The sequence below is a fragment of the Fundulus heteroclitus genome, chromosome 20, assembly GCF_011125445.2.
Source record: "Fundulus heteroclitus isolate FHET01 chromosome 20, MU-UCD_Fhet_4.1, whole genome shotgun sequence".
Taxonomy (NCBI): Eukaryota; Metazoa; Chordata; class Actinopteri; order Cyprinodontiformes; family Fundulidae; genus Fundulus; species Fundulus heteroclitus.
In genome coordinates, this window is record NC_046380.1 from 23,049,187 (window position 1) to 23,074,765 (window position 25,579).

General features: G+C 38.7%; 1 protein-coding gene across 2 annotated transcripts in view; it reads left to right on the top strand.

Moving 5' to 3' along the window:
- Nucleotides 1–25,579, top strand: part of srgap3 (SLIT-ROBO Rho GTPase activating protein 3) — an 89,670-nt gene that overhangs the window by 48,875 nt on the left and 15,216 nt on the right. For both annotated transcript variants that reach the window (XM_036124757.1, XM_036124758.1), the window contains exons 5-10: nt 11,897–12,082; nt 15,828–15,956; nt 20,014–20,235; nt 21,798–21,899; nt 22,417–22,614; nt 22,797–22,881. In XM_036124757.1, coding sequence (XP_035980650.1) covers nt 11,897–12,082; nt 15,828–15,956; nt 20,014–20,235; nt 21,798–21,899; nt 22,417–22,614; nt 22,797–22,881 — 922 coding nt within the window. The remainder of the gene's footprint in view (nt 1–11,896; nt 12,083–15,827; nt 15,957–20,013; nt 20,236–21,797; nt 21,900–22,416; nt 22,615–22,796; nt 22,882–25,579) is intronic.

Sequence of the window (25,579 nt, forward strand, 5' to 3'; positions counted from 1 at the left end):
GGTTATTACTGTTTAAGAGCAAAAGAAAAAATAAATAAATCACCCCTTATTTTGAGAAATAGATAATTGAAGACTGAAGGGCAGGAATAACTGCTAAGATCGTTGTTGTTTTCTTTCCATCTGACTTTATTAAGGTTCTCACACTTGCTGAACTCAATCAATGAAAAACACGCGATCAAAAGCAAGTTGTTCCTAACCTACTAGTTCCTACAGAAACAATAACTGTTTCTGAAATTTGGTTTATTTTTCTTTTTTTGTATCACATGTGTTGCTGCACAGCATAATAAGCCCTCTGTTTATAGATAATGTTTTAAAAAATAAATTCTGACGTACAATTTACGATAACAACAACGAAGGTGAGTGTAGCTCTGTCAATTTTAGATTTATGATAATAAGTGGGAACTGTTTTTGGGAAGTAGAGGGATGACACATCTACTGAGTCTCGTTTTTTCATCCCATTGGAATAATTTTTCCTGTTTTTGTAAATCGCTCTTTTAGATGCCACCACTTTCCTGTGTGATTCATGGTCAGTACAAAAACTTATTTCCTCCTCGTTTTTTCACACACATATTGACTTTGTGTAGACCAGTCAAGTTTATTCCACAAATATTTTTATCTTGATGGACGTTGTTTTGTGCGTTGGTGTGCTGTCCTGTTCGAGCAGGAAGGGACCATCCCCAAACTGTTTCCACAAAGTTGGGAGCATGAAATTGACCAAAATGTCTTGCAATGCTTAAGCATTAAGAGTTCCCTTGACTGGTAGTGAAGAGCCGAGCCCTACTACCAGCCCACACCAGAATGCTTTCTGCACAAAACACAAAACTACACAAAAACTTGCTGCAATGCAGTTGCTTTTTTATGCTGTTCTCCAATGAACAAATCCATACTTGTCCATTGGATTGTGAGATGGAGAGCCATGATTCATCATTCTAGAGAACTTATCTCCTCTGGTCTAGCGTCCAGTGGCAGCCTGCTGTACACCACTGCATTTGACGCTTTCGCACTGCACTTGGTGATATAAAGCTTGGATGAAGCTGCTTGGTCACGGAAGCTCATAACATAAAGCTCTCTGCATACTTTTCTCGAGCTAATGTGAAAGTCATAAAAAAAGTTTTTTGGAGAATTGTAGCAACTGACTGCAGAAAGTCTTCACGCTACATGCCTCAGCGTCCGCTCACCCTGCTCTGGGGTTTTATATGACATTTGAATACACTGAATTCAATGAGCTCATCCTTACCCTAAGATTAAAAAAAAATATTTTTTTTTTCCAAAGTTGTCCCTGCTATAACAACCGACATGCTCACATAGCAGCTTTGTTTTCAGAAACTTCTGATTTTAAGACCTTAGTGGTAGTGAAAATAGGTATCTGAGTGTCCTGCTCAGTAACAATTTCCACACAAATGAATGTTGTTGCTAGCATGACCTGGAAGAGTATTTTATACGGTTTGCCAGTTAGTTTCTAGATGCATCTTCATATCTGGCCCGTCTAACTTGTAAACACATTCGACTTTTATCAGCAGCACACAGCTCTCTTGTACCTGCAGTTACTTCCCATATGCTTGTCATAAAGTCAGAGTGCCCGAGAGTACCGAACGACCTTGTGGGTTCTTCACATACATGGGAGTTATTGATGAATAGATTCTCCTTCACGATCTCATAAAATAGATTGGTTGCATGATTTTGAGGTCTTTGGAGATTCATTTTCAGTTTGTTTGTTTGGACTATTTCCTTGCTGATTGTTATACTTTTTAAGTCTTGCTTTCTTTAATTTTACGTTTCAGTGCTCATCATTTGTTTTGAGTTTTCCCTGATTAGGTTATTCTATAGTTTCCCAGTTTTCCACTGTTCTTTGCATATATATATATATATATATATATATATATATATATATATTTTTTTTTTTTTTTTTTTCTGTTACATATTTTCTTTGGGTTTTCCTACTCAGTTTGATTCATGTTTATTAATCTTTTTTTCCTTCTGTTTCCCTCTCTCTGCCACCCTGCAATCCTTCTCATTCACTTCACCTGTTAGAGCTCATCATCTCTCATGCCACTCACCTGTTTTCCCCACTACTTAAACTCCTGTTAGCTATTGCCTCATTGCTGGATTGTTTTTCACTTGCCCAACTATGTCAGTTTTGCTCATGTTCCACAACTCATTTTCCTTGTGTCTGTTCTGTGATTTTGTCTTGATCATTTTATTTTTTTTAATTTATTTTTTTTCATAATTTTTTTTCTTTTTTCACCATGCTACTCCTGCCTGCATGTGTGCATTTGGGGTTCTGCTCTGAATCTAAACCTGACAGGATGTTTTCATAAAACTTGAAATAATCTGTAAGCAGTTATTGTCGGAAACACATCAGCACAGAATATTTATTCAATGTTGATAAGAGGAATCCTATTTTTTTCTGTTGTATTTATTTCATGGCCTAGCTGCATTCTGTGGTGTTATGTCATCATTTAACAACACAAACAAAAATGTAATTTTTGATTATAGATCGTGCTTTGTATACTTTTGTTCTCAAATACAGTATAGTTTTAAAATAGATTGTAAACAGAGGGATTTTCTGTGGGGGAATCCACCCATAGCCGACTCTTATCTCGGGGAGAAGCGCACAGGGTGCTGTTTTCTGCTCTGACACTTTTTGTTTTTACTGTGAGAGGCTTAGTGCCCAAAACTGGACAGGATCCAAGCAACTTAAGCAATCTTCTGCACCCCTGAGGTGAAACAGAAGTCAGGGCAGAGCTGACTTTTTTGACTTATTCATCTGAACAGTGTGATAATAGTAAATAACCAAGGGGCAGCCCTGGCAGCTTTCCCTGATTGAACCCTCTGTAGGTTCGAATACCACAACAACAACAAGCAGGATTATCAGGTGCCTGCGCTGTCAACAAGGACATTTTAATTGCTTTAGGTGTACACGATTGCTCTGTCCTCTACATGTTGGCCACTCAATCAATTTTCTCCCGCCAGAAAGCATCCTAAAAACTCAGAGGGTCCCTTCTCTCATACTCAACTTGGCCTCTGCTGAGATCTGGTGGATAATTAAACATCCTAATATGGACTTTCAGCCTGATTCCTTATACATTTATAAGAAATCAGGCTGAAAGTCCATATTAGGATGGCACAGATTGAGTTTTTTGAAACCTTACAGCTAAGACAGAAAAAATATTTCTTAATCAAGTTTTCATTCCATACATTTAGTGCATAGAGAATGTGTTTTGAGGTATTCACTAATTTAATTTTTGTCCAACTCTCAGTTGGACTTAAGTGTTTTCTAGCTTTTGGCCATTTTGTTCAAATTAGCTGAAGAAATTACACAGCAAACAACTTTTTAGCTAGTTAGCATCATTATTTGTATTATCCATCCATCAAAAATGACCTCTTGACCATAGGAGGTGGGGTGGGGGGCTCTCTTTTGGTCATTGGGCAGGACATATCCTGAACAGAAAGGTCTCCAGTCCATCACAGAGTGGCACAGAGACACACAGGACAGACAGCTACACAAACACGACCTAACAGTCCAGTTTTTGGTCTATGGGAGAAAGCTGGAATTAACTCGCGCATGCACAGGGATATTCAGCAAGATTCAAAATTGGGATTCAAACCTGAGACTTTGTTGACCACCAACTGTGCCGCCATATAGCTGTCATGATTTTTTTTCTGCCCTCTGCATTGTGCCACGCCTCCTGCTCCGCTGTAATCAGCCTCATGTCTCTACCTTGAAGTCGGCTTCATGCCATGCGCCTGTTTCCTGCACGACTTAAGTGCTCCACTTCCACTGATTCCACAGCAGATTGTCGAAAGCTTTTGCCTGTGGATGTCCAGCGTTCGTTCCACCTCCTTGATTGATCACAACATTAGGACCTTGATCCCATCTCCTGGATCTCCCTGTTTTTAGCTTGTCAGACTTGTACAGGGGTACCAGGCTTCTGATCTCTGGACCACAACCTTGTTTCTGATCCCCGACCTACGAGCTTAGGATTTGTCTGCCAGCCTTTGGTTACCTGTGTGTGACCCTCGCCTGTCTCTTGATTCTGAGCTGATCTTTGCCATTCTGCATGATGCTGTGTCAGTGTTTAAAGCTAGCACTCCTTGTTCCAAGTCGCAGCCTTCTGTGACGTCACTACCAACACAGACCCAACCTAACAGAACCAAGTTTCCTGTCTGGATTCTGAAAAAGGTTAGTGGCTTTTTTCTGAGTCTTTTTTTGCCATTCTAGACTCTTCTTCAGCCTCTGACCTGTCTATCAGAGATTCCTGCTGGTGCCTCCACAAGTTTCCTGTCTCCCAGCAGTTTAATAATCAAAATAAATCTGTTTAAACACTCTTCACTTGTGGTTGAATTTTCAGGTCGTCTGTCTGGCTTGTTACAGTAGTCTTAATTTTTTTAAAATATTTGCATAAAGGTTGACCTTATAAGACAGATACGTTTGTGTTTGTATATTTAAAAAAAATATTGGTTCACTGTACTCTTGTTAGTACTTTCTGTGGCTTGCAGGCGTATCTGTACCACTTACCCTTGTTTCTATTTTGTCACATTATAACCACAAATCTCGATGTATTTTGTTGGGGACTTTTGTGAACGACAAAGTAGTACATACTTGGCCCTAGATGAAAACTAGCCTTCAAGAGGCACACTTAGTAAATCGAGTCCATCTGAGTTGATTCACATAATCTTGATATAAATCCAGTTGTGCTGCAAAGGCCTCAGAGAGAATGTGAATGAATAAACAGCCTCATGGAGACCAAGTTTAAAGCAGGATTAGTATAGAAAACCACATACTAAGTGTACTGTCAGTCATCTGAAAATGTTACCACTGCAAATTGACAAAGACATCACTGCCCACATAAACTGACCGGCTGGGCAAGGAGAGCATTGATCAGAGAAGCAGGCGAGAGCTTCATGGTAACTTTGGAAGAGCTGTAGACATGCACAGTTCAGGTTGGAGAGTCTGTTGACAGGACAGCTATTAGTTTTGCATGCCACAAACCCATTCTTTATTGGAGGGAGACAAAAAGATAGCTGTTGTTAAAAGAAAGCCTGGAGGAGTTCAGTTTGCAGTTTGGCAGGGATCATGCACATGTACACAGCTAACGCATGTCCCCTACTTGAATCGTGTTGTCATGTAAGGGAGTCTGGTCAGCTGAAAGATGAAACTACTACAACAACAACAAAATACTAATACAAAAAGCTGTGCAACTACATTTATAGTGAAGGGTGGTTCAAATCCTGCAATGGACTGGCGACCTATCCAGGGCGTACCCCGCCTCTCGCCCATTGACAGCTGGAGATAGACACCAGCACCCCTCACGACCCCAGTAGTGAGGGGAATTGGAAAATGGATGGATGGATGGATGGTGGTTCAAATCTTTCACTTTCATATTTCTGTGTCATTTTCCAATTATGCACTACTTTGTGTTTGCCTTCCACACAAAATAGCCCCATAATTATAGCTTTCTTGTTGACTGCCGCAGCCATTTACCTTTTTTTTTAATGTGTTCTGTTGTAGGTATATTTAACTTGATATTAGCAGTGGCAATAACATGAGAAAATGAAGGAAAAGTTGCACTTCCTGACGCTAGTGTCATCAACATGGATCAGTTAAACATTGTTCTCTCGGTTTCTACCTGTGTTAATTTCCTGCCGTGGCGACAACATCTCCCCCTGGGATCAATAAAGACTGAGCTCCTCTTATCTCTCTCTGATCCACCACCTCGTGCCTCATATCGGCGCGTCAGTCTCACTTACAGGTATTCTTTTGTCAACAACCACATCAACACTGACTTGGAGACTCTGTAGCAGGTGCTGGGTGTTGATGCAGCTGTAATTTTTTGGTTCATGCTCTGACTAATTTATTGTTTCTTAATAAGCCCATTAGCGCTGTATTGAACTTTATTTATTTTATGAATTTTGTAAAGCTGGTAGCTCCGTTATGCGGATTTCTTAGTATGGTCTAGTTCCATGAACAGGGTCCATTTTAAAAATTATTTTTAACTTAGTTAGGTAGATTCTCTTAGTAAATAGCTAAAACTAGCATTTGACGACTGCTTTTTTAATTACCTTTGGATATCTATATCTGATGCAAAAATTAGTTTGAGGCTCCTGCACACCTAAGAGTGAAAAAAGGCAAAAACAAATGAATTCTGTAAGGAGGCCTGGCTATTTTTACAGCAGCGTATTATTTAATAGTGCATCATTTCTTCCTATGTTGTGAACATTAGGCCTCCATTAGAAGAGAGGCGGCATATTCCCAGGATAGGTCATCATTCCACCGCAGCTTTTTACACCTCATTATGCAGGTATAGTAATGTAATTGCAGGAGACGACTTGGAGATAAGATTTTATAGTAAATATATATATATATATATATATATATATATATATATATATATATATATATATATATATATATATATATATATATATATATATATATATATATATATATATATATATATGTATTTATAACCAGGCTAGGAATTTCTATGCTGCATGTATTGAAGTGGTTCTAAATATATTTTTGCCTCATTTAATACAATCTGTTGCTGGATTCCACACAAGCGTGAAGTCTTATTTCTATCCCAATATTTAACATAGATCACCTCCAGTATTGTATTGTTTCCACAAGATATAGAATACTTTTATTTTTACATGGAAGATCTTTTCATCCTTCCTGTATTGTCTTCCATATCTGTAGAGAGAGGGGTTGTATGTTTTCTATTAGATCTCCACTTATAATGACTTTGTCCCGCTTGACCAATGCATGTTTTGGAGCATCTGCTTTATTTGGTTTTTGCATTAGTTTGAGATCAAACATTGCACATCCTGATAGGGCAGCAATAACTTAAACCCCTGATATAAGCAGATGTAATCCTATTTGCACATTAAGAAAATCTCCGGGAGCTCTTTCGATTTCGACACGTCGGTCATTGTCACACTCACACGGAGTCCTACGCTCTGGTACCATGAGGATATATTTCTTTATCTCTCAGACACCACAACCCTTGTTCCTATATACCAGTGCTTTTCAACTGTTTTCTGGCACGCCTCCGTTTCTGTGGCCGGCCGGGCTGCGATGTCATCTCCTCTGTGGTCTCTAGACCAAAACGTGGTATTCCTCTTTCGGGGCTCGGGTTTCGGCACCAAATGTTATCGGCCCCTGTCAGCGGTTGGACACCTCTGTGTCTCGTCCAGTTATTTTGTCCCGAAGAAGTGGTCACACATGGAATATGTTGAATACTTCTTTAGTAGTAAATTACTCTCGAAACAGAAACTATACTTTAACACTTTCAGTCTAAACAAGCGCAGAGGAATGGTAACATATGCCAGCTGAGGCTTTCATAATAAAAGGAATGGGAAAACAGTCCCAGGTAAGGGTTACACAAGCTTCTGATAGATCAGCAAGGACACGACCCTACAGGAGCATTGCACCCATCACAAGTCTGTTGAAGATGTGTTACTGTCAGACTGTGAAATAGCATAGACTCCAAAGTGTATCCACATTTACATGCTGCTCCATTTGTACAAAATTGTGTTGCATTTGCGTAAACTTCTTTGCAGGGTTGTTTATGTGTAGTAAGTCTGAGTAATGCTCCTCACCCAGGAGACTTTTTGGACATGCCAAAAATCTGTGGTAGCCTGGCACAGCTGGAGATCACATGATAGCTTTGTCCGAATTCAGGGGCTGCATACATCAGAGCCGTTCCCGCCCTTACTTTAGCGTAACCGCTGTTGCATAGCAACCGTGACAGCCTGAAGCACAGAGCTGTGAAGCCGTTGATGATGAAGCCCAAACCTTTGCTCCATTTTTATTATTTAATCGTTGAGGATTTCCAGCAGTTGTGCCATCATCTCAGTCATGTGTTAAAGATGAGTGAATTATTCATTTCTAAATAAAATATCAAATATGACAATAAAGTTAAATAAAAGTATCCTGTGATGAAGATAAACTTTAATCTCAGCCAAGCCAGGTTTGCTCAGTAACAAATGAAGAATAGAAATAAACCAAACATGAAACATTAGATATCACCAGACTGAATTATATCTGTGTTTAACCTCCCCGCTGTGTTGAAAGCCAGGTTGAATCGGGCGTGGCTTAAGCAGAATTAGATTTGGGGCCCCATGAAACAGCATTTCAACACAAATTTGGTGGAATCGGGGAGAGGGGGGCCCCATTTAATTGGCTGAGCAGTCAGTGATAATTGGTTATTCTTTGCTGAGATGTATATGTGAGCGAACCGTGCTGTCACAAAGAAAGGATTAAACTCATCATCAGACTGTAGCTATGGTAACACAACCATTGAAGAGTGAAGATTACACTTTTACAAAGTAAACGAGCTAATTCCTTTAAATATTAAATTTAAATAGTAAAAAAGCAATACCATTAAAGTTTATTTCTGCTGAAACCATCAACAGATATTTAGAAGTATTGTCAATCTCAATAAAAAAATTTGTTTTTTTTTTGATCTAAAAAAAAGTTTTAGATCCAAGGTAATTGTTCAAATTCAAACATTTATGTCAGACCCCCACTGGTTCCAGGGTCCTAAGCAGCGGCTTATTTTGTTTGCGCTTTGGGTCAGCTTTGCCACTAGGAGTTTAAAAACAAGGTGCTAGGAGTCGGACGTTTTCCCTGAGTATAGCGAGCCTCAACCGCTCGGTCAGCTGACAGCAGGTGAGGTGAGCTGCCTATTAGCGCAGCGGGAACGGACGTCTCTGAAAACACTGCAGCGCTTTGCCATTTAAGTGATATCTTGATAAACCAAGCAGGTATTTGAGGTTTTCATGCCTAAAAACATTGTAAAAATACATTTTGTGTCACAAAAGGGGATGAATCCAGTTTTTGACTCTCTCTTCCACCTTCTTTTCTGGTGGAAGAGAGAGTCTTTCTGTTTGAACAATTGGACTCACAATAAATCATGGGCTATCCCATAATTAATTGACGGGCCACGAAGGGTACACTGGACCCATCCTTTAAATCTGGAGAAAAGAAGGACATATTTGGAGGAACCTTCATTGCCTCGCTTTGTCTAAATCGACCAACAAATCTAGCCTTTGACGGATGCTGCCCCATAATTTGAACACACCACATATATGCTGAGAAATCAGATGTGTAGAAAGGTCATCGACCTTAAACTTAATATTTTTATACACTCATGAAATGAAAGGCAGATACCAAACAGTGTGACAGAAGAAGTAGTGGGAAACTGTAGTTGCGTCACCCAACAGAAATCTTTTATGTGCAGCTTCCAGATAAAAGGTATCCTGGATGTTCGGTAACTGTTTATATTGACTGTCAAACATCCTGAGGTGCTTATAGAAAATTACTTCCACTTGAGATGTTTGAAGATGTTCCTCGCATCTGGACTGTCCTTTAGAGGCTTAAATATTTAAGAGGAGCGCCTCTCGACAAGCATCTGGGACAGGTTAGGACATACTGAAGGGACTTCTTTCTTGTCTCATTATGCTTTTTTTATGTTTTGAGGAGGAAGTAATCTTTTTAGTGTGTTAGAAGAGATCAAAGTAACAAAATAATTGCACAAAACATGGAAAATCAACACTTGGAAAAGAGCTGGGGGTGAGACGGTAAATTGAAGATTTGACAAATGAGACTAAACTGTAAACAACCCTGGATCCATTTAAATAATCCTCAAGTTGAATCATCTGTGTTTTCCGGTCTGTTACATCTCAAACAGATCCACCAGGCATCATCGGAAAGGCAAAAATCAAAGTAGACTTTCAAAAACGTAAACTCTGGGAGAGAGATGACATTTTCTTTAAAGATTTTTTTTCTTATTCACACTGCAGGCAGAGATAAGGAGGCATCAAACCAACAATAACACTGTTGCATTTCATTGCACCAGTGTGGCTGGTGTGTAAATAAAGACAGCACATAGCTGTGTGTGTTGTCAATTTTGGTTTTAGGCCTCAAGTGACATCTATTAATCCACGTTTGAGCTTGTATTTGTTTATATGTACTACCCAGCATATTCACCATGAGAAGAAAGAATATATGGAGCCAGTAAATGGTCAGATTTATTGTATCATTGAAACAAACCTAATTAAAACTGCCTTCTGAAAAAAGCATATATTTAAAATAAAAGGTTTACTAAAGTTTCTTTCATTTTTAAGAAAATGTGATACTTTCATCCTTTCCTGCTAAACTTTGTCAATTACCAACTACAAAGCTTAGTTCAGTGCAAATTTTAATGCTAGTTTCCTAAGGCAGATATGCTAATACAGTTTATATACAGTAATATCTGAAACGTAACCAGCAAACTGTTCAAACTTCCTATATAATTCATGAAAACAACGTGACGCAGGATGACACTTCATTTGTGGGGGCTGCTGTCCATCATCTTCCCACAGCTGATTCAATGCCCAGACCCCCTCGCCAGATCTGAGCTTGAAACTTGAAAGTGTAAAATTTGAATCTGAAAATACAAAAATCTGCAACTGAAACAAAAAGGAAAAAAATCTAAACATGAAAGAAAAATTTGTTTCACTTATGATTTTTAATATGTTAAGATCTTATATTTGACATTCAGTTTCAACATTTGTCTTTTTTCAGTTTCAACTAGTTTTTCAACTATTTTTAATATCTTGGATCTATAAAAACACATTCAATGGGGGGGGGGGGTTCAAACAATGCTAAATCTGTTTTTATTTTTATTTTGCGTTGAACAATTCTTGCTGATAACCTTTTAAACTGATATGTTGTTTCATCTAAATACTTAATCAGCAGTTTAACAAGTTTTTCGTTCTATTCTCTGTTTTTTCCTTATTTTTTAGTTTTGTGTACAGTGATGATGTCTTTGCTCTCTCTACTCTAAGTTTTGACTGAGCAACCCATTGACATATTGCCAATTTATTGTGACATAAAAAGAATTTAAGCAGTAAACCTAAAGTACAAAGGTAATTCTTTATTTTACATAAAGCAAGATCAGGGTTCGTTAATATACTTGGATTTGTGCTGGCCATATTCTGTTTCTGGTACCAGTGCCCCCTATTAGATTTGAAATTCTTATTTTTTTATATTGGGGATTGTGGATTTTAAACAATCAGTATCTTACTTGAGGCGGGGAGTTATTTCAGTTTGAAAAATCAATAGTCAAGCTAGTCAAGCTAACGGCTTGCCAGAGCGTTGGTCTTTTAAAAGGAGTGCTAGATCAAGAATATTTCAACTGAATACTATTTTTCATCTTTTTCTACTGCATTACTTAGTGTTGACTATTGTCTCTTTGGTTATATGCACTGCATGCTGTGGTATGAGGTGCAATCTATGGCAAAACCTTAGATGTAGTTGTTTTTGTTGTTGTTGCTGTTTCAATATTGTTTGGGTGGTTTTACTTTGCTGTAAAACAACCAACTTATTAAACAAAAGGAATTCAGCTTTTTCAAAACATACTTCAAACTAATTAAATTATAATTGTAGTTAAATGGTAATGATTAAATGGTTGTAATAAGTCACATAATTTTTTTAAACAAATATGAAAAAACTTAACGTTAAAGGAAAAATTTATTTATTTATTTTTTAAATCACATATCGCATCTGTGTAAATAACTTTTTCTTTTAAAAGTGATGTGGTTTGCTATTTTAGAAAATGGCTGCCATATGAACTACTATACATTTTTAAGGCTTAATCTTACGGTGGCAGAAACTGTCTTGTTTTGTGCTACTCCAGCTAATCTCCTGAGAGAACTAATCTCTATTGACAGATCTAGCTCACGACAGACAGTTTGACGTGTTGAGAAAAAAAAATCAGGTGTTTTGATGAGTTGCGCTTCTGAAATTCATAAACACACATGAGTTAAGATTGCTGCTGTGAGAAATAAAGAAAACAATCTACTCGTATGATTGAAACAATGATAAATGTGTCTTTTTGTCGTCTCGCAGGTGATGAAGACATACCACATGTACCACACGGAGAGCATCAGCGCAGAGAGCAAGCTGAAAGATGCTGAAAAGCAGGAGGAAAAGCAGTTTAGCAAGTCAGGAGATCTTAACGTCAACCTTCTACGTCACGAAGACCGCCAGCCGAGGCGCAGCTCTGTCAGAAAAATTGAGAAGATGAAAGAAAAGGTAAGCATGCGTAAGACGAGGAGTGTCGTGTAATTACGTCGAACATGGGATTCGTACATGCTACATAAATTCTCACCTATCCACTCAGGAGTTAGGCTTGAAAACACTTTGAAGAGCTTCTCATCAATTTTAAATGTTTATGGTTTGAGCTGGAAACCCTGAAGAGGAAGAGACTTGCAGAGAGACAGCAATATAATGTCAGACACTCCTAGGAGCAGTCTGAGGTCTGCAGCCAGATGCACACTGAGCAATAACCCAACTCCCTCTCCAGCTTATGCAGATTTCAGCTTTCTCTGCCAGCCGAGCCAGGCTCTTAGTCTCTGCAGCCTTCTGTCCTTCAGATGCTGCCATGCATTTTATATTTCGAGCTCTCTCCTGAATTTCTTTATGCAAAAATGGAAACTCCTATTATCTCTGAGGTGCAGGAAATCAAAACACAGACGATGTTAGAGTTTTTCCTTTATCGTCAGGCTGCTAACTTCAGTGGCTCCACCTGCCCCGGTAGCAACGCTCTATTTATAAGGCAGAGTCGCAATGAGAGTTCGTCTCTCATTTCCCTGTCACTCAGCTCTAAGCTTTTCTCTCATTACTCTGCGTGGAAGTGGGTTGAAGGCAAGGGGAGGGGGGGGGGGGGGAATCAGTTCCTCACTTTTCCCTCCATCTATTGGCACAATAGCTTTTTGAGACAGAAAATAGAAAACTCATCGATGTCATTGTGCAATGTAAAAAATCAATAATGCAGAACTAAAGCGGGTAACTTTAATCTGTCAAACAATTTAAGCGCTGAAAAGGTAAGCAGTTGTTGCATATATGCCTACTTAATAAATATTCAGCTGTGGTGCCATCAAAAAGACCCCACTTGTTGTTACAATACATGTGATTTGTTATGTTTATGTGATTAAGTGGAAGCAAAAGGATACATGGGTTGATCTACTCATTTGTATTCAGCTCACTTTACTTTGATAACCCTAAATAAAATACAGTACAACTAATTTCTTTTAGCAATAACCTAATCAAAAAAATTTTTTTTAATGAGGCAATATATGGAAAACTATAAAAAACTTATGCTACAAACTCAGTGTAGCATAAATATTGTAACTTTGAAAAATTGAATTAAAAGACAACTCCCAGCTTTTAACTTAAACCTCAGTTTAAATCATATTTAAACCATAACAGAATTTTAAACAAACCTGTTAACTTTGGACATGGAGTTTCTAGTTTTGTTTTTTTTTACCTCTATTGTCAGATATAGTCACCCTGCACCTCCATCTTCGGCTCAAATTCAGTTAATTTAAATGTTAGACAGCAATCAAGAATATCTCAACATATTTCTTTCATGCAATTATTTATAAACCTGTTCAGTATTATTGAAAACTAATAACTGTATCGTGTTACTCAGCATAAAGAGGACGTACCACTAAAGTTTTTCCAGTGCTGGTTTAGGGCTAATGTTACATTTTATTCTGTTTCTACGAGAGACAGTTGGGTGCTACATGTATTAGTACTAACTCTTTTCCTGCTCAGAGTACAGAGCTGTTTCTTTTTTCAAAGACTGTTGGAAACATCAACAAACTGAAATGTTCTCAGCTGAAATACTGAAGTTGGTATGAGAATAAGAAGTGGTTTTAAAACAAACAGGACTGTAGTAAATAATACCGAATGCACTGCAGAGAACTTTATTCAAAAACAACTTAAAGCAGGCGGTTAATGTGTCATTTGTGTCAGAAACGTTCCTCAGAGATTTAGGTCCAAAATTGACAGGATGTGATCAGATTCTCTCACATCCAAGAAGCACATCTACTGTTTCCCCTCATAGCAAAGATGTCTCTTAGATGAGGATCTGGTAACTGTGGAGGCCATAGAGGTACAGTGATCTCATAAACCATTTTTATGTGACCAAAGTGAGAGACTATATTCCTCATATGATTACGCAATCACCAGCCTGAGCTGGCCAAATTCTTATCCTGCCGTCTGAATGTTTCAGAGATAGAAACAAGCTTTTCCCAATCTTTCTATGTCCAAATATGTCCAAAATTCTTTTTTTTTTTTTTTATCTTTCTCTGGAAACCCAAGAGACAGTTGTGTGTGAAAACTCCATTAGGTCCGCAGTTTCTGGAGTAGCCTATATTATAATTTGTTTGAAAAAGTAGGTGACTGGTGAGTGTGCAATTTATTTCAATTGTTTTCCTATTTTATGAAGATTTTAAATTACACCATATTTCCGTGGGATGTGGTTTTTATCTCCATAATGACCAATTAACTCTTAAGAAGTTAGAAAGATTAGGGCCCCTGAATAAACCCAGCTAACTGAGGCTACGTTCACACTGCAGCCTGAAGTGACCCAATTCCGTTTTTTTTTTTTGCCCTTATGCGACCTGGATCTGATCTTTTTATGACAGTCTGAACAACACAGATCGGATATTTTCAAATGCGACCCAGGCCACTTGGATATGTGGTCCTGAATCCGATACGTATCTGATCTTTTCAAATTCGACCGGTGTCTGTACGGCCGGGTCGCATTTATACGTCACCGATACTCGACAAATGTCACTATTCTGCGTCCTGCTATGCAGAAGCGGGAAGAGAGATGACACCCATGGGGGACTACAATGAGAAGAGCAGTCAATGGAGAGAAAGCTCCGGTTAGAAAATAAATTAATGACCGCAAAATGCGCACCAGCATTATAATCCATGTTTACTTCTGCAAACACTGAGGACGCTTGCTACGTGTGACGTCATCGCGTCCTCGAGTGCGCATGCAGGACACTTAGGTTAAACGCATTCAGTTCACACAAGAGATAGACTTAGACTTAGACATCTTTATTTGTCATTTTGTATGCACAAAGTGCATACAGAACGAAATTTCGTTTGCATACAAGTTGCATATATTTGGAAATGTGAACGACCACGCAAAAAAATCTGATTTCACAAAAAAATTGGAATTGAGCATTAACACCTGCAGTGTGAACGTAGCCTTAGTAACCACTGGCTGGTAGATGATACCTGTTGGAGTTAGATTACCACATTTTACCTTACAGCTGGCTATCACAGTGAAATATGAAAAAAGAAAATGTAATTGTTGTTTGAAAAAAAACAGGTTTACACAAAACCTGTGAGGCAAATTACTCTATTTTTCTTCAACCATACTCGAAACGGCAGGGCACAAAAATACCAAAACGGCAGCAGTACGATATGGAAAGGAGCGAAATTACCAATGTCTAACATTTGCAACTCTGATTATTAGGATTTCTGGGTCTTTTCACCAGCTGGGGTTTGTGGATCCTGCTCAACACAGCATTTCTATCCCACGCTTGTTGCTCCTTTCAGTGTTCCAAAATACAAGTTGGCATTGCAATGTGTTCACACTGATACACCATCAGTGACTTGATGCTCTGCAGTCATCTATGGAAAAGTTAAATATTCCGTAAGGAGAATGGGACATAATAGAGGTGACATTTAAAAGCCATTTGATGTGACTTTTTGGTAAACTACCGAGAACCCCATCAGCGGAAAATCTTCAGAGTGGAATAATATTAACAAAATGCAAATTCCTGCTGTGTTTTTCGCACGCCCTGCTGTCTAGAGGCAGATTCTCTGGAGCTGTTCTTCAAACTTTCTTGGCCATCCCTTCCTGTCTCAACATCCAGAGACAGGCTTCTGTTGTGTACAGGGAAAGTCATCCGTTGCTCAGTTTAGCTGCACTTTCCCTTTATCTACTTCTCCTGTTCTCTTCTCTCCTCCTCAGAGGCAAGCCAAGTATTCAGAGAATAAGCTGAAGTGCACAAAAGCCCGGAATGACTATTTGTTGAACCTGGCAGCAACCAATGCAGTGGTGGCAAAATATTATATTCACGACGTCTCCGACATGATTGATGTAAGTATGCGCTCGGAGCATGTGTTTGTTTGTATCTCTCGGCTGGGACCTCTTGTGTTGATTTAACTCTGCAGCACTGTCACTTTTCTCGCCATCTGTTCTCATGTCTCATTCCCTCTCAGCCTGTTCGCTGTTTGTTTTCAAGCTGCTCCATTGGCCTCGGTAAACATAGATGCTGCCATTTATTCATTATTAATTGCTGCGTAATAAAGCTTGACACAGACTTTTGGTGACGGTCGGCTTTTTGGCGGGACAGATTTGTCCTTGCTTCAGCACGCCACCATGTAAAGCATATTTCTCCACGATGATTTAAAGAGGCTTCATCAGTGTTGACAAGATGAAGTCTGCTCTGTCTGTCTCTGTCTCGTTCTCGCACATTAGTTGCTATTGGGTTTGCTGCTGAGGCGAATGCCGAGAGGTACGGAAAAATTCACAGGAGGCAGTGGTATTTAAAGTTTAGAGTAGCAGCAATGCCATAAACTAGTTTGCGGTGTTTTGTGTGTAAGGGCTTTCTAAATTCAGGCTTAACTGTTCGGCTCTGGTTGCTCAGCACAAAGGGACGCGCTGCCTGTCGACCTACCGAAAACAGAAGATTAATAAAGGATTTAAAAAAAGAAAACATTCCCTTTTAAAAAATCATTCTTAAGTTATTGTCTATCTACACAGCACACCTTTTTCAGGGAGGTACGACATTGTTTCATTATTTAAATTCTCATCAAAGTTTCCCCTTAATTTACAGACTATGTGGCCATTCTGCCACAGCCTAATTCGTTTAACTACAGTCATAATAAATGGAAATCATTACTGACACTGAATTCTAACTTATTTTCCTACACCTTTTTCTATTGTATGATACGCCATGCAATGGACATTCTGTTTAACCAATTTTCATTTTAGCTTCTGCAAGAAAATGTCCATTTCAGTGCTTGCTCTCAGATATATGTGGCATCAGAGTGAAAAAGAAAATGTAAGCTGAAAGCAGGAAAAGCTTGTTTATAAACTGTATAAATACTGGTATAGCAGAAGTGACAGATCACAGAATGACGAACAAGCAGCAGCAGAGCTGACTGGAAACTTTAAAGATTATGGGTGGAAAAAATAATTAATTTGATCTCATATAATAGTTGTTACCAGTTATTTATTAGATGCAATGTTAAGGCCAATACTCCATTTTACATTCAGTGCTCCTACAGGTTTACTTTGGGAAGTTTATCAGAAAATTCATACTAATATTGTTCTTTTCCCCCCCACATTAAACGTGTATATTGCCCATAAAAAGCCATGTTGATATTCTGTGAAAAAGTATGTAATTCCTGAGATAGTAGTTTGTTTTTGCCTTTCTAACACACTTAAATATTTCAGATCATCAAAAAAAAAATTCTAATCAGACAGTAACTGGAGCAAACACAAAAAGCAGTCTTTAAAAGCTGATTTAATTTATTAAGGTAAGAAAGCGATCCAAATCCATCTGGGTCTGCTCCTCTTGTAAAATCAGAAATTAACTCTGATTAACCACTTAACTTTGACCCTGCTTTTTATGCTTTTACTCTGGTGTCTTTGTCTGATGTTAAAATTTGATCTGATGATCTGAAACATTTAAATGTATCAAAAGTAAGAAAAAATAAAAAAATTAAATTCGGCAAATACTTTTTTCACAGTACTGGAGCTCCTTTTGCTTCAAGTCAGTCTAGAGCTCAGTCAGTAATGAAACATTGTCATAATTCAGTGAACACGGCTTATTAAAAGACTTGCCGCAAGCTATTTGCTGTCACTTAATAATATGAGGATGATAGATGAAAGTTTTGAGAACATTCGCCTCTTTGCCTTGTTGTTGGGCCGCTGTTGTGGATCCGGTTTCTGGACACTTAATGGTCCGTGTCATCGCAAATCCTGCTGCGCTGCAGCTACTTGAACTGTAATCCTTGCTGATCTTTTCACCACTGGAAGGTAGCAATAGGGGAAAAAACACATTGTTTGTCATGTCTGATTAACACCAGATGTCCACTTTGCACTAGGACTCAAACTATAACATTTTTTGACCCCACCTGCAAAGGTTTATGGTTCTTCCCCTCATGGAGACAGAGAACTAAACTCAACGAAAAGACATGAGAATAACACCCTTTGCAATGCTTTTACTACTGCTGCAAGAAGGAAAATAAATTGAGACCTCAGTGGGTGTTTACTTAGTAGTGTCAAGCTGTAATGTTGATATCAAAATATCTTGAAAACTAATCTGATGTAGATGAAATTAGCTTAAGCTGATTTGTATGTAAAGAATCAAAGAGAAGGAGAGACACCGACAGGGCTTGGATTAAAGCTGCTCCACTCATCTTCTACACCCAGCTGCTTCCGGATTTGTATGCACACATCCTCGCTGTGTGTGCTTGTTTTAAAAAAAGGCCAATTTACTCCCTTTAGACTTGGGTCTGCTGAGCCGACTTGACAGAGAGTCGAAATGACGCTTGTGCAGAAGGGGGTGAGACAACTTCCTCGGCGCTAAAGAGTTTTAAAGAGTGTTTACTTGGTGATTTACAGTGCTGTCAGCTGCCCCCAGCTCCCTTTAAACTTCATCAGTAGCATCCTCTGCCTAATTAGGTTACTTCATACAGCTCTGTGTGATAAGACTCTGTAATTATCACTGGTGCCGCGCTGTGCCAGCTCCTGTAATTCTATGAGCACCAACTTCTATCTTCAGACATTAACATGTAGCAGGACATGATTAGGTATTTAGTCGATTAAAATTGTGCTAACATGCCCTCTAAGGTGCTTTAAATAATGTACAGTACTGATCAAGGACCTTCTCTATTATGACAGAGAGGAATGCTTACATTTTTATTTGCAGAATAGACAGGGATCAGTAGAAGGTTTGTCATGGTATCACAATTTCAGAAAATAATTATTGTATGATTTAGTTAAACAGAAAATCAGTAGCTGTGCCTTCTGTTGCCAGTAATTATGTAAGATAATGTATGCTACAGTTTTAGTAACTTTATCAGTGACGTGCTTTGGGTATTTTAATAGCAAAATATAAAATATATGCTCACTATATTTAATAGCTGTTTTGAAGTCCTTATTAAACACAATATAATCACGTTTTGCTGTTATGCTCTTTATGGAATAACATAGTTTTAACATGCTGATGTTCTGGTTCGTCTATCTGCTCAAGCCAGCCTGCAGTCAGCTGCAAAATACACATGCTGCATGTAGCTGACCAATTGTAGTTTTAAAATGGTATTACATTAATAGCAGTGATGCTACTTGATGCTACTTCAGCTGCCACACCATTACCATCTGTTTTTGCAATATTTCTAAACAGCTGAATTTGTGTTTTCTTAAGCAAATTAAGTTTAATGGCTTACTTTCAGTCATCTGACTGGCAGTGTGCAGCAACGGGAGCCAGAGAAAACTTCAGACACTGAGGCCATTTTTCTGTTCCATCCATCCATCCATCCATTTTCTGACCCGCTTAATCCCTCATGGGGTCGCATCGTTCACTGGGCGAGAGGCAGGGTACACCCTGGACAGGTCGCCAGTCTGTCGCAGGGCAACACAGAGACAGACAGGACAAACAACCATTCACGCACACCTAAGGAGAATTTAGAGAGACCAATTAACCTAACAGTAATGTTTTATTTCAGCAAATTGATTTTAATTATTGAAACGTTGCAACCTTAAAAATAAACCTTGGTGCACCTTAGTAATGGCACTGGCCTATTCCAAGTGAATTTGCACTTTTTTACGATCTCATTATGGTACAAAAACATATAGGAAACATTATCACAGAAAATGTTTGCGATTTTGAAAATGTACCTCTTCAAACCTTTTGGTTACCATAATAATGGGGACCAATCCATTCTTGTCGCAGACCCTCTAAATAAACTGAAGCCACAGTTTAGTTTTTTTTTTTTAACTTCTCGCCTTGTTGAAACTCTTTAAAGAAGCTGTTAATCACCAGAACATTTCAGTGACCTTTCCCCCCCCTTTTGATGTCCCTCTTATTGGTACCTAATTATAATTTTTTCAAATTGTCATTTGTCCTTTATTTTTTTCGTCCAAGTGCTGTGATCTGGGCTACCATGCCAGCTTGGCGCGCACCTTCAGGACGTACTTGTCTGCAGAGTACAACCTGGAGACGTCGCGCCACGAGGGACTGGATATCATTGAGAATGCGGTGGACAACCTGGACTCTCGCAGTGACAAGCACAAGATCATGGATATGCATAACCAGGTGTTCTGTCCTCCGATGCGCTTTGAATACCTGCCACACATGGGAGATGAGGTGAGAGGACCTAAATGCTTTCTTTTTCTTTCGGCTATAGCGGTGGATAAACGTTGTTAATATATTAATGTATGCAAATCATAAATATAATCCGTCCAGGGATCGATTATGGTTGTGTCTGAAGAATCAATTCTTTCCTCCCCAGTAAGAAATTGTTATAACACATACAGAAGTAGGTTAATTCTGTGGATTTGTCGGATTTATTTAACATCAATCAAGTTAATAATCTGAGATCAAAGATTGCATTTGCTGTTAATCCCACTAAGGCTTTTTTCTAATGATAAAAACAGGTTAAAAAAACAACAAAAAACTAAATTAACCAAAGACACTAAGACTAAACCTAGACTGCTGCTACAGAAAAGAGGGGGAGTTTATGAATTAGAAATTGAGCGCTCATAATGTTGCCTAAGCTGATTAAATGTTTCATTTTAATGAAATGTTTATCAGTGTAAGGAGTTTAAAGAAAGGATTCCAAGACCTAGAATCACAAGTTTCTAAATCCTAGTGTTAAGGAGGAGAGTTTCAAAAGGAAAAAAGAAGAGTGATGATTTATAGTTTGCGAGATGTCAATTGTGCCGGTGCCAGAAAACCAAACCATAGCACAGCAGCTCTTTAAAGTGGCCTTAGGGTTGCTCTGTTGAAAGGAAGTAGCAGCTGGGTTGTCTTTGTTTCACTTTAGATCAAAAGTGGGCAGAAAATAAAACTAAAAAAAAGGCTCTTAAAGGAAGTGATTGAGGGACATTGAGAGCGGTGGAGAGAAAACAAAAATAATCTTTGCAGGAAAAATTACACTAAACAAACTGAGCAAATTAACCACATTTTAAAAAGGGTTAGTTTCTGATTTGGCTGAGTAACACAACTTGCTAACGTTGTAGTTATTTCCTTCTCTGCCTTGAAAGCCTGTAGCCTCTGTAAAAAGGAGCCATCATGAGGGCTTGATCAGCCAATTCGACCTTGACGTTGAACTGCGTGGGGCTATTTTGTGATAGTCTGCCAAAAGCAAATTCTACTGGACTCTGAAACAATTTCCTACCTCCTTCTTTAAAAAGGAGAGAAACCCATAATGTTAATAAACTAACTCTGTAGATGAACTATCTTGGTTTAGAATTCCTTCACATTCAAGGTTTCAAATATGTAATCTTTTTCAGGAATAAAGAGACAGTCTACTTAAAATGTTAAATTTTTTCAATTGTTTTATTATAATTTTTTTTCTCCGTTAGGTGACCTTGGGTATTTGAAATGTGCCTTTATTTAAAATCGTTATTATTATCATCAATGATATTATTAAAAAGCTATTCTGCGTCAGCAAAATAAGACATAATTTACAAATCGCTAAACATTCAGAGAAGACTTCCTTTGAAGATAACATATCAGGGCTGAAAGTATCATATAAAATACTGTCAAATATATTTTAGAGGGACTGTGGAAAAATGCAGTTTTTATAGGTCAGATCTGATATGTTCTGTTCCCTCACTACTCTCCTGGATCTTTATTTGTTACAAAGTAACTTTAAACACTTCTTCAGGTTGTTTTGTCTAACCCGGCCTGTTTATCCTCCTTAGGTGTGCCAGGTCAGCGCCCAGCAGCCGGTGCAAACTGAGCTCCTGATGCGTTACCACCAACTGCAGTCTCGGTTAGCAACACTAAAGATCGAGAATGAAGAAGTAAGGATTTATGAGCTTTTTCTGCCGGCTCCTCGTTTTCCCTAGAGCTATCATGCCGCCGAAGGGCAAAACACAAAGCAAAATATCCACATGACCATCTGTTCTCATTGCAATTACTCCCCAATCCCCCCAGCTCCGCAGGAGCCAAACCCTGTATGTCCCTGAGATTGGCTGTTTTGTCTTGAAGCCAAGGCTTTCTCTTATAAAGAGCAGACACATGTAAACAGAGGTGGTAATGACTCTGTAGCCCTCCATTCCTGTGTTGTGTTAACAGGGAAAATTGAACTGCTGTGCTATTACAGGGAATGGCATTTATAAATCAAAGAGCCTCATAGTCATGTCAAAAACATTGTGGTTTATATTAGACCTGCAGGCTGCTCTCAATTTATTCCTTGATTATATTCTGATGCACCTATTATTACCATCACCCTGTCAGAACTGAATACGGTTACTTGAACTACTGGTAAAACAACAATTTTGTTATCTTCACTCCGTTCCACACCCTGCCCGTATCCAGGTGAGGAAGACCTTGGATGCTACCATGCAAACCCTCCAGGACATGCTGACAGTGGAGGACTTTGACGTGTCGGATGCCTTTCAGCACAGCCGCTCCACTGAATCCATCAAGTCGGTGGCCTCTGAGTCATACATGAGCAAGCTCAATGTAGCCAAAAGGAGAGCAAACCAGCAAGAGACTGAAACCTTCTACTTTTCGGTAAGTCTGTGTCGACCGGTCTGCGATCCGAGACTCTTGATGAGCGACGGCCTGCTGTGAGCTTGAGCCGTACTCAAAATTTCATTTCTGCCTATTCTTTGACTTTGCACTGTTTGACTGAGCTAATGTAGTGATGGATTAGCTCCTTTTGACTCACTCTTACGTCCTTCTCCCCCTCCTAGAAATTTAAAGAGTACCTGAATGGGAGTAACCTCATCATCAAACTGCAGGCGAAGCATGACTTACTGAAGCAGACGCTGGGAGAAGGTGAAAAAAGACTTCATTTTTACTCGTTCCAGATGTTTTTTTTAAACAGGTCAAACAGGCTTCAGTTACATTTCTTTTAACAGCATTGTTAGGGTCACCGATAATTATACCACTGGTGATTTAGTTAAAATATTATTTCTTAGCCCAAGTTGTTTTTTCTTAACGCATGAATATGGTTACATTAAGAGATAGACTTTACAAAAAACGTTGGTGTGAGAATAAACTGATTAATTTATTTTAAAGGTGGCATATCATGCTTTTTAATGCCTTCCCTTTCCCATTGAAATCATTACGTGTCAGTCTGTTTGTTTATTTACGATTTTATCGGAAGCACATACTGCTCAGCGGGGGTTAAAACAAAGGAGCGGCTAATGGCTATTAACATCTCCCAGCAAAATAATGAAGAATGGTCCAAGATGTAGTGGAAAAAAATATGATTGCAAGAGGTAAAACACCGGAATGTCACCGGGGAAACAGTATAAACGTTGGTGTTCACTGAAGCGGACGCTAGGCCTGTTGTTCGCTCAGATGTGACCACAGAGTTGATTGACATGAGTAAATGTTTTGATATGAGGCTCTAAAAGTGGCTGTTAGATCAGTGTATTTAATTAACAACGATTAATCTTTGATCACGCTGAGCTGCAGCTTTACTGTGAGGCATTGTCTAATTTAGATTTATTAATTAAGCAAACCGGCATTATGGTAGTTCTGCGATACTGTCGCTAGATGGTGCCACATCTGTTTATATCTGCTAATCGCGCCCGGTGCTGGGGCTATTTTTTATCCACAAAACATTATCAGGATGAAGGCTTGGTGATTATGACCTTATTTTATCATTTTAAAACATTTTTGGTCTTTTTAAAGCTTGTAACGTGGCTATATACCATATAACGTGGCTATATACCTTTAAATCCAAAGGAGACACTACTTTATACCCCACCCCCTCCAGGTAGCAGAGTGTTCCACTTCACCTCTTTCAGCCATTTTTGTAGTATGCTGGGGGATGGTGTAGTAAAAAAAAAAAAATTCATTTACCCACTCGTAGCCTTGTAGCCTCGGCATCCTTCTGCTTGGACCACAAAATAAATCTATAAAAATGGCAGATTCGTGAAATTGGTAAGCCAGAAGTCCATGACCTTATTTAGCAGCTCTGCAGAAAATACCGTGACGTAATTGTTCAAAAAATGTAATAGAAAACAATAGGAAATATAGATATCTATGCAGCTCTTGGACAGACTACAATCAACTTTTTTCCACTCCTAGAGACGCCAGGTGCACAATAAAATGTATATAAGAGCTTAAAAATGGGATTTTGCATGATATGGCCCCTTTAAGGCTTTTTATTGTTCTTTAATGGGGTTGCCAACACATTAGTTTGCATCTGTATTTACACAATATACATTTTTGAAAGGCAGCAGTATAAGAAAACAGAAGTGAATTTCAAAGGGAGTGCTATCACACTGGAAACAGACCTGATTTACGTCGAGGTGTTCATTCCTTGTTGTGCTTATCAAGGCTGGTTAGAGGTGTTATCTGTTTAGTGCCTATGCTCGGTAGTCTCCAGGAGGGTTTCCATTTACAGGCTGGAAGGAATGGGATTACCTTGGCTCCACCTTTTTCCCAAGGGGCCTCCTTGTCACCTCAGTTGTGATGAACAGCTTTACGCCCAATCAATCAGCTGGATCAAACCAGGGCCCATTCCTGCAGCTGCTCCTCCATCAGGGTTTCACCCAATATGAAAACGTCCAGCTGAGACCTTGAGCTGCTCCCATGAACTCAGCATGTTTTGGTATATTTCAAACACAGGACACATTCATTATTACGTCAAGTTGCCCTTTTGATTGCTTCCAAGCCAGCAAAAAAAAAAAAAAAAATCTAAGTTTTGTTACACCCAGAAACACTTTATTCTGTGGTCAAGTGTCCACAGCGGAGCAGCTGAGAGAGCGCCGGAGGGGACCATATGGTACCCAAAAGGTACCAACCATGTTTAATTATTTAGTTGATAAATCACGGTTCAGTCGTGCTCATTAGCTGGCCGCCTCACACTCAAAACAGGGTGTTTGTGCATGTGCGTGGGTGGCGTAAGGATGACAGAGGGAACGGGATGAAACTGGCTAGTGCCACATGGTGTTTGCATCTTGCTGTGTGTTAATAATAAAAACATAATATCAAGGTTTGGCACCAAGTGGGCCGGTGCTAACGAACATATCAAGCTTTTATATATATATATATATATATATATATATATATATATATATATATATATATATATATATATATATATATATATATATAATACACACCATTTAGGGTGAATATTTTGTCTTTTTGTGTCACTTTAGGTCTTTATAGGAACAGGGATGTTTTGTTATAAAATTAGCTGATTATTTCTAAAGCTTGAAAGCATCTTTGATTTTTAAGGCAGGTGGGTCAAACGTAGAAAGGGCTTTCTCTTGGTGTATCTTCTAATGTGAAAATGTGGAGTTTTGAAGGCTACAGAGACTTGCGACCCTTATAAACAAGTTCACCCTGAAAGCAGACTGTGAGAAAAGAAGCAAAGAAGAGAAGTTTCCAAAAACCCTAAGGTGTCAATACAGGACTGTAGATTTGAAAATTAGATTAAAGTTTAATACCAGGTAAGTAAGAAGGAATCTGTAAAAACGTTAAAGCATAGCTTAACTGGCCATTTTCTTCTGGA